The sequence below is a fragment of the Dermacentor andersoni genome, chromosome 1, assembly GCF_023375885.2.
Source record: "Dermacentor andersoni chromosome 1, qqDerAnde1_hic_scaffold, whole genome shotgun sequence".
Classification (NCBI taxonomy): Eukaryota; Metazoa; Arthropoda; class Arachnida; order Ixodida; family Ixodidae; genus Dermacentor; species Dermacentor andersoni.
Window position 1 is genome coordinate 223,373,529 of NC_092814.1, and position 10,428 is coordinate 223,383,956.

At 42.6% G+C, this 10,428-nt stretch overlaps 1 protein-coding gene across 3 annotated transcripts in view; it reads left to right on the plus strand.

Moving 5' to 3' along the window:
* rin (ras GTPase-activating protein-binding protein 2) overlaps positions 1–9,113 on the plus strand; it is a 115,036-nt gene extending 105,923 nt beyond the window's left edge. For all 3 annotated transcript variants that reach the window (XM_055063065.2, XM_050196671.3, XM_055063066.2), the window contains one exon: positions 7,098–9,113. In XM_055063065.2, the coding sequence (XP_054919040.1) occupies positions 7,098–7,337 (240 nt within the window). In that variant the 3' untranslated portion in view covers positions 7,338–9,113. The remainder of the gene's footprint in view (positions 1–7,097) is intronic.
* Positions 9,114–10,428: the final 1,315 nt, after the last annotated feature.

The following is a 10,428-nucleotide window of genomic DNA, read 5'->3' on the forward strand; positions in this document are numbered from 1 at the left end:
TGAGGTGGTACAGATAATTAACAGCCAATCTTTCATTTTTGTATCATTTATGGCTTACCAAGGGATTGCTCACAGTAATACAGACCTTTCTGCCTGCTATATTGAAAGTTCAGTTTATCAATCCACTGAACCTAATGTTCCTCTTTAGTGTCTTTTTTCAAAATGCTGCAGCTGGTCCATACTGTAACTCCTCATTGAAGAGCACAGCAAAGTGCTTCAGTTAAGCCATCAATATGGGGCTGTCCATGAGAGTGTTCCTGGCACAGATATTGACAAACCAACCACATAGGTCCTTCTCAATTGCCTTAAATGCTGTCATGCACTTGCAAGCACCCAAATTACCATTTGTGCTTTGTTGCCTTGGTGCCTTTCTGTGTGTGCCTTGTTTTGAAGGTGCTCTGTGGAATCCAGAATGCCTGTGCAACCGGTGATTTCTTCTCGCCTTACTCTGTTCAACTTAATATTTCCATCTTCATTGTGAAATTTGTTTTTGAGCTTCACTTCTATGGCAGTAGGGTGCAAGTGGCACAGTGCTGCAAAATAAGCCGAGTTACCGATGCAGCTCGAAACAAGAAATGGGGATTTGCAGAGAACTGAAAGGGTAGTTTCCTCCAGGATGGGTGCACTGAAAGCAAACATGTAGATATGCAAGCGGAGGTTACGAAAGGAGGCGGCTTATGCTCTTGCCAGTGAACCCCTCACATTTTCTGCGCGCCTCTGAACTCTCCCACTTTTTTTTGCCATGCTGTCTCTCGGAGTTTTGCACGTGCCGTGTCACTGTTGTACTCTGGCTCCAGTTGGTGGTGACATCATGATGTGCCATGATCACTGTATGTAGGTACTGTAAATATGTGGCCGGCCACCCATGTGCAGCTGGTTGAATGAGCAGGCATTAATTAGGCAAAACCCCTTTTGCTGGGACATGCACTGTATTGTTCAAAATATTAAATGTTGTGTTAAGTGGACATACATGATAGACGAGTGAACTTCTTATTTTGAATGGTATATTCAAAGGTGTTTTTCTGCTGCTTCATAGGGACAATAATTTGATACTATTGAGGTTTGATAGCACAGTTGACTCCACGGTACAGGTTGTGCTAACAAAGTAAGAAGTTGGTCTTTTATATTTGAAAGTGTTGCGTGTGGATTCATTTTAACAGATGTGGGCCGTATTTCAGGACATGCAAGGTTTCTTCAAATTCACTGAAGGGGTTGTGAATCGTGAATTCTTCTTAGTGCTGATCACACTGCTCCTCTTCCTTTTCTCCCTTGGATTGAAGTTTCTTGTGGATAGAAAATGTTAACACTATAGTAATGTGAAATTTGGTTTCGATATTTGGCAAGCATGACAATGCTACGCTGCATATATAGCTCCTCTTTGGGTTTTTTCGATCCCTCCTTACATATTGTCATGCCAGCAAGGTCATGTGCAAGGTCGCAGGTTCGATTCCGGTCGTGGTGTTAGTCACATTCCGATGGGGGCAGAATACAAAAACACTTGTGTATACCACACATTAGGTGCACATTGAAGGGACCCTGCAACAATTTTGACAATAGTGTACAAACTTATTGAACCAATAGGGCAGGTCCTCCTGATCATTAGGAGAAGGATTTAAGTGCTCTGCATAAGGCTTGTAATTTATTAGGTTGTAAAGATGTGCATTGCTGCCAATAGCAGCAGCGCCACTCCCCCGAGCTCTCATCAGCCCCTTCCCATGCTACGAAGTGTGAGTGATGTCACTTGTGCAAGCGATCCGATTGGCTACCTACACAATGTCATCAATGCTAGAAACATAGCACATCATTTAGCTTATTTTTAATACCATATATATACATAGTAAGTTGCATAACATTAAGAATCAATACACACATGCAATAAATGTAGACCTTTTTTTTTTAAACCAATGGTTCACTTCCGCCTGAGAATGCCAATCGTCTGCTGTAGCTGTGGCTACGGCAGCTGATGGACGTGGAGTGGTTCTCAATGAAAATTGGTGCAGCGATCTCTCATTTGGCGGCAAGAACATGAATAGTACCAATGCTGTATTACTCTCCTTGAACTGCCAGGTGCGTACAGTAAGTAAACTGCAGCGACTGCGTGCTGTGTAGAAGGCTCAAAAGTGCTGCACACTGAGTGTCGAACCGAAACTTTTTTCGTTCTGGTTTTTGTTTCGGTTCGCTAAAATCAGTTCAGTTCCGGTTCAACTACAGAGCGAAAAAATAACTGTTCAAACCGGTTCATTTGCATAACTGAAAAATAATCACAAGAAAATAGCTCAAATTTATTTTGTACAAGAACTTGACGCTGCAGCTAAGCTGCCCTGAAAGATTACGCCTGTTTGTTCTTCAGGCCGCGCGTAGTTGCAAAAGATCCTACACCAACACTGGAATCTTATTGAGGGAGAGAGAATATATTGAGAAAATGCAGAGTCCCCCAGCATGATACTCTGCTAGGGGGAAAAGGGAAGAGGAGTAAATTGGGACATAAGAGTGCTGATGATGACATGCAGTAGGATGTGATTATATACACATTTGTCTTCAAATGGCCCATTTAGAGCCTTGAATCTAGGCTTGTGTTAACCAAATATTCTAAGTGAACCTTGATGGCTCACTTAATTGATATATCTGGTCGACAGCCCACTAGCGCTTTTTATCTGAATCGCCTGTTAATTGGTGCTAACGAAGAGATGAGTGCCTGCCGTTGAATCATAATGGGGACAAGCAACAAGTGTCCATGCTGTATTGTCTCGGGTACTTTGCACGCTTCACAGTCTGTAAGTCCACGCGTAGGGTGTGATGCAAATTATGTTGTGTTAACGCACCAAGTTGGTCCCCGGATGCGATACACTGAAAACAGTACTAACGGTGCTGCTACTTCTGAAATCATGGGATGTATTTACATAAGGTAGCATAGTTGAGCCACAAGTTCAGGCAATACATGGATGAAAAGTTCAGAAACCAAAAACGTTTTTTCCTTTCGGTGTCTCTCCAGAGGGGAAAAAACAACATTCTGGTTCAGTTTCGATTCGATACCCTGGCTGCACGTCAACACCAACCTACCGTCCACAGAGTGATCGCCCACAGCTTTGAAAAGAAAGCACATTTAGTGACTAGAAGTTCAGCATTTGTCAGAGAGCCAAGTTTTGTGTATTTGTGTAGAATGGTAGCAGAAAAATATCTTAACAAGCCAAGATGCGGAAAAAAAGCGCTGTAAAGGCAATTGAACAAATCCTATATTACATAAGAAAATGTCCGTCATAGAGCCGACTTTAGTGTAGTGCTACTGTCTCTGCCTTCCACTTCGAAAGTGCATTTGATTCCACTGCAAGTGTACGTGCATGTGTGTGTGTGTGTGTGTTTGTGTTTGTGTTTGTTAAATTATAGAGTAAAAGGGACTGTTAAATATAGCCCATGTCACCACATTCACAAGTTAGCGGTGGCTCTAGCCTAGCTGTGACAGTGTGTTTTTACCGCCTTCGGCTACAAGAAATCTTGCGAGCGTGATATAGAGGGAATTTTAAACATGCGTGTTATATATTTACATGTTGGGCTATTATCAAACCGAAATACCAGAAACAGCTACTATGTAGTCTATACATTGCATGAATGCTCACGGCAATGTAGTGCAACCCAACGAACATAGTGCGTCATTCTGCCGCATCTGCATAGGAAAGTGACACTGAACGCTCAGTTTAAATCAACCAGAAGTAGACAACAATAGCACCACTACATGAAAGAGGCGGGACATAGCAATAGTCGCCCGGTTAGAGCGGTGTAAAAGTTTAGGGGGTTGCCGTGGTTTCGACATGTCAAACCCAAGGATTAAATTAATTTTACTATCATTTGTATGGTATCACCCAGATAAAAAGCTGTTGATTGTTCAACCAATGAGGGAAGAGAGGCAGTTGTATATTTTGAAAGGGAGCAGGGCTCGTCCATTGTGGGCCACTAATCCTTCTGTGCTGCTTCCGTTCGATCGACGTCGCTCGATGGGTGTTCAGAGGCAGGCAATGGAGGAGCCAGTCTTCTGGTTCTCTGGCGCTGTCCATAGCCTTTGCCACACTGTCGAGTTGCTGAGCGAGGAGGAGAGAGTGCCTGTGGGAAGTGTAGCAAAGGGAAACGGGGAGCGAGAAACTGTGGTAGTCATCTATTAATTTTTCGGATTTCTGCAACTTTGCTGTTACAGCAGCATTCAGAAAAACTCTTGTGGCTGTATTTTTGTGATGTATTAGTACACAGCTTCCATTACGTAAGACATATTTGAGCTCATACCGGTTTAGGGGCCAGTTCATATTTAGTCAGTGCTAAGGTTGCTTTTGATGGTGACCTTTTCCAGTCTGCCCATATGCTAGAGAAAACTTTTTTGGGATAAGAGGTCAACACATGGTCCCTGGGGCAGTTGATGTTATGTGAAAAAGTTAACTTTCAAAACATGCGAGTTCATGTCAGCGAGGCATTTATTTACATGGAAGTTTTGTGATGTGTGCATTTTGTGTACCCCTTGCACAGTCTAATGTGTGACCAATGTTACAATGCCATGAAGTGTAGATGTGTGTAATTGCTAGCAGTAAGTTTGTTGAGGACCTACATTCACACTTCTTATGTTTAGCCCTCTTGAGTGTACAGAGAAACTTAAAGCTGTTCAGTCTTAATGGTTGCCGGCACTTCGCCTGCAAGCCCACATGCGCTATCTCTATTGTGATTGTCGGTTATGACCACTGCAATGACAAAAGTGCAGCGTGGTGGTAGCTGGTGTGCTTGCCCTCACAAACAAAGTACAGGTACTTTGCACAAGTGGCTGTGTACTTCAACATTCTTGTTGACTGTCATTTTAACAGCCCTGTTTTGTTAAGAGATTTCATGTATTCTGCTGGAAGTAGTGGATCAGGAGTTTATACCAAGCAAGCCTAGAACTCTTCACTGTTAACCTTACCAGCCAAATGGCACTTGGGAAGATGAGAAAATTGCCTTGTGTTTAAAGGCAAGGGTGCAGACAGTAACCTTCTGGTGGCAGCATTGTTCGTGGCTGCAAATTTTTTGCCATCACGCATGCAGATTGTGTTTGAAAAAATTAATTGAGGCTTCAAATACTAGTCAAGATATTAGTGACTGTTGTTCTTTGGTCGTATGAGGGTCCTTGATGGTTAGTGCCTTGTAAAGGTCTGAAAAATCGGTCAGCAACTGTTACTATAAGCATTGCGATGGTCATGCATTTCACACATTCACTGTACATGCAGTTCCAGCATAATCACATTGTCAACTGCACTGAATTTTTGTCACGATTATTCTTGATAATGTTGCAGTCTCATAAACACTCCGTCAAGCCTACACTCTTGTCAATTGTCATCTGGGGGGTGTATTCTGTAAGAGGGTGTACCTAGTGGACATATCCATTTCATCTGCTGCTGAAGTTCTGATTGGCTGGGCTGGTGTGTGGTGTCAGAAGGAGACAGGCGCCCCTAGCCAATCAGTGCTTCAGCAACAGACAAAATGGACATGCTCACTTGGTAAACACTTACACAATATCCTCTCCCCCCCTGGTTACCTGCTGACATGCATACCACTTCCAAGCTGCCACTAGTCTGGTTTTTTGTTTAATGGCAGACAATGTTGACCTTGCTGAGTGGGATGATCTAGTGGGCTCATTTTGTCTTGTGCACTTCCAAATGTAGTTCATAATACAGTCAAATTTATATTCCTATGCAACGTCATAGGATTAGCCGTTTCGGCTTTTCTCGATCGCTGGTATTTCAGTTATTTTAATGGCCATTGGGTTAGCTTGCTTTCCAGCTACTTTGTACTGGCAGCACTTGGCTTTTGATGATGAGGTAATTTGCGTCTGAAGTCTTGCAGATGGACAGATGCCTGCTGTCCAGACGTCTGCTTGACCACTGTTGATGACATGTGCCTGAAAAAAGCCTTGCTGCCCATATTACCATTTTTGCACACGCAGCTAGTCTTTAATACAAGGTTATTTGGAATCTTGTTAGAATAAGATATAGCCAAAATATAGCTAGTGTTGTCATTTTCTGTAAAAAAAAAAACGGGGCACTGAAGGAAGTATGTCAAATTTATGCTCCGAAATTCTGCTTTAACAGAGAATATTTTGAAGGAATAAGCTATCGACCGATTTTTCAGACACTGAAGGGAGCACAAACTTCTAAATAATTTGGCAGTTTTAAAAAATGAGTTTCAGCAGTACAAGAAACTTTTTCTAGTTTTACTGACCATTATTACAGTTTAGTAATATCAGATATTGTGGTGGTGGAGTCCAAGGAGTGTTTTGGACTCTCTCATCATGCAGCCTGCGATCTGCACTGCCCATGATATGATGTGAGGTGTGGATGTCGCATGCTACTCTATGTGATGCTGACAGTTGATTTGCATGCTCAGTTTCTTGTGCCTGCACAATGAGTTTTCAGCAGTTTGGCCAGCAAGTGCACAGGTGAACACTTGGTCATTACTTGCAGTAGTTGCTGGCTGGGTGCCCACAAACCCAATTACTGCTTTTACTGTCAGCCTAGCTCGTGTGCATTCTCTCAGGACATAACTAAAAGTTCAGGTTTGGTGCATAGTGAACAAATATCTCTACAGTAGCCAAATTGCAGATGAAAAAGCAAGAAGCTAGCTTGCCAACAAAGGTCATGGTGCAGGGTGACAACTTGAGTGTTGTCAACTTATTTCATGGCTACCTTGTTTGTGACATCTCGTGTGAAACACTTTCAGAAAATGAAGCAAGACACCATACACAGTGTTGATAATATGCTGTGCCACATATATTAGCTTTCATATGAATGACACGATTGTTAAGTTGGTCTAGTAAATGCATGAATATTAAAAAAGTACTGAACCATTCTTTTGTAATGGTAGATTTATAGTTTATGTATTGCTGAGCCCATATCCCAGATGAAGTGAGCTGAAACATTATTTTCTTGCAAGGAAAGTATACCAAGTAGGGCACCAATTTTAGTAGGAAACTTGGCTGTTGAACTCGGATAAGGTTGACTGTAGACTGAAGGTCAACTAAAGGTCATCTGTAGCTGAAGTGGTATTATTGTGGTGTAAAATGAACTAATTTTCATCATACTGCTTCGCAGCCCATCTACATTAATGACACTCGTGTGAATGTTGAAGAGAAGAAGACCAAGCAGAAGCTTGCCACAGAAGGACGAGGGGGCAGCTTTACATCAGGCAGCCCCCGCAGTGGAGGAGCGGGTGGGCTCATGCAGAGAGGAGCCCCTGGAGGGCGTGCTAATGGGGCTGGTGGGCGTGGTGCCTTCTCGAGAGGTGGCAGCCGTAACCCTCCTGGTGGTGGTGTTGGCATCAGGCACAACTAGACCTACTGCAGCTTGTGTGCTGGCCCCACCGAGCAGCAGTCCCTGTACCCGTGGCACCCTCCTGCTCTCGTTGGACTGTCCCGTGAACGACTCTGCATCTGCACTCCTCTTCACTCCACCACCCTGTCACCTTGTTACTACTCGCCCCCTCACCCCCACTAGACATCCCCCCCCTTTTTTTTCCTGTTTGTTTTTTTATTTTTATTTTCAATTTTTTTGTTTTTACTTATTTGCAACTTTCATTGTCAGCATTTATTACGTGTTGTTCAATTAATTTTTTTCCCTTTTTTCGTGAGGTGGTCTTGTTAGCTCTACACCATGCAGAAGGCAAGTGACACTTGCTCTTACTGCAGCAAGTCTCCTCTTTGTGACAGACCCTAAGCACTTTGGCCTCTTTCCCTCTCGACTTATTGTATTTTTGTTGCTTGCCATTTCACATTATTCATCTACATTCTGCCTCCAAGACCAAAAATGTAGCCACTTCTTCGTCTGTCGATTGGCTGCTGCACTTCATAGGGTGTTTATTTCAAGGTGAAGGGTTGGGGTGGGAGTACTGGTGGAAAGGAAGAGAAGCCAGGGACAAGCCTAGCTGCTGCAGGACGGTGCTGGGAAAAGGGAGCTCGAAATGCGAATGGAAGCATTACTCCTTGCCCATGTAGACACAAAACAAGCAAATCGTGATGAAACTCAAACCCTGCATCTTACTTGGCTGAGCCAAGGAAGATTTGTGAAACACAGGCTGCATGACCATGCGAATTATGCATACCAGGCTGTGCCACCGATTCACGGCCAAGGAAGGGTGAACTTTGGAAATGGAAGCTTTTTTTGCCGGTCATAATTCATTTGTACAACATACTACTGTTATTTTTTGTTAGGTTTTTGTATGTATGTTTGTGGCTCATGTACGATGTCCTTTTGTAAGGAAAAGGAGAAATACCAAAAAAAAGGGAAGAGCGAAAGAAAAAAGACAATGGGAAAAAAGTGTTGAATGAGTAAAGAGAGGTCAGCCTACGCCTCCTCCTCTTGTTCCACATCTCTGCCTCCCCCTTTTTTTTCCTCCCTGTCTCTCTCCTTTAGGAACTTATTTAATTTTGTGGCCTCCTGTATATAAATGAATGGTTGAGAACCTATAGGCCCCCACTTCCTTGCTTTCATTTACAATTTTAAAGGAATTAGAGGTGGAGGAGTGGTATTCAGATTGACACTGGTTCTTAGCAGCTTTTGTGGGAAAGAACCTACAGACCCCCCCTTAGTGTAGTGAGGTTCCCTCTGCATAGTCAAATGCTCCCCCTGCACAGTGAGGTCACTTTTGTTCTTCTGAACACTGAAGTTGTGACTGTGTTAAGTTTTATTTTGGTGGAAGTGTCCACAAACGAGTTTTTTTTTTTTTTCCCTAATTTGGCCTCATTCGGCCAATGCTGAAGGTGTGTAACTGCATGCCATCCTTCTGCAGTGATGTAAATATTGTGGGGTAAGCTTCATGGGCTGCCATGTGTACACAGTCTGGTTTTGTTTGCAACTACCAGTCTTTCTTATTATTTTTTCCCCCTCAGTTGTGGTTCAGTATGTCTTGATCACTGTTTCTGCCTGACCAACCAATTCTTAGCTGCTGCAGTCAGTTTGTTTCCTCCTTGCAATTCATCGTCATTTGCTGTTTTTATATAATGGTGAAATCATTAACCCATAGCCGTAACTTAAGAAAGGCCCATCTAGTGCAAAAAGATGAAGATGAATAAAAAGATGAAGCAAGGTATCGCCTTGGACCTTGTTGCTTGATGCAGTGTGTATGTGTGTTTTCTTCTCCATTTCCACTCAAAAACCCTTACTTATTAAGTAAGGCTTGTGAACCATAAGCCTGTGTTGCTTTCTTAATGTTTTGTGAACTCAAAACAAAATTTAGCTTGAACCCTATCCCTCATTCCATAGGTTCTAACTTGTACTTAAGGTGGGTGAATGGACGTTTTATTTATGGTAGTCTGGCCTGCAAGCTGTAGGTAATTTCCCAAAGAACAACATATTGACGAACATATAGTTTGGTTAAATTATTTGTTGCAACATACAAGGTGTGTGGCTGATAAATGTTTGACAGCACCCAGAATTCAACCACAGCTTCAGGTCACAACCTGCTATACTGTTGTGATGGTATGCTCATACCATGACTTGACTCATTTTCTTGGTTATCTGCATACCACATTCAAATGAACAGTGCAACCGCATTTGCTAACCACTGCAGTGCATCCCTGGCAGCTTGCCTTCAGTCACCCTTGCAATAATGATGCTATAGAAGGGCTGCGGAGCCTCCATACCATTGTAAAATTATGTATGCTTGTAGTTTGTTCAAGTAAGTTTTGAATGTTTGCAAGAGGCTTCTTCCCCTTATTTTTTCTGGACTGATGGTAGGTTCACAAAATTGATGGTGACTGCAAGTGGTGAACGTGCCATATTTAATGTGTGCTGACAATGGTATGAATTGCAGACCAGAAAGTGCTGCAGCAGAGATTCCAGAAGCCCTTGGTATGCAGATGCATAAACCTTTTTTTGGCACTTGTATTTCAGGAATCACTGTGTAAGCTGTAAGTATTCACATGCTATGGTACCTGCATATGCTAAATTGTATTAATTTGATCTTGCTAGTCAATAGGCGGCACAAAATATTAAACTTTTAGGGTCTGTGTAGCCGGTGAACAGGCATTGTAGGCCTGCTATGCCTGTAGCCTTCACTGCCTGCCAAGTTTCAATGAGGAGAAGCTACAGGATGCTGTACTAAGTTCATTGGGCATATGTTTAAAAATTGTAAGACCTCTGGTGCATCTTTTTTTCTGCAAAGCAAGGAGTGAATGTTGGTACATAATTGGTATATGAATTCTCATAGGAGGGAAGCTGCTCCTGCTCACTTGACAAGTTGAATCCTAATACTTTTTACAGTTCTAAATAAACATTTGTGGTATGTGGACCTTCAAATAAAATTGCCAGTTACATGGCTTCTACACAGGGCTCTTTCTCATGATTGAGGTGATATAAAGGCAATTACATTGTTATTTTTGGTTGCTAATCTTCGTAGCTAGCTAATCACTCTTAGCATCTTCAGTGA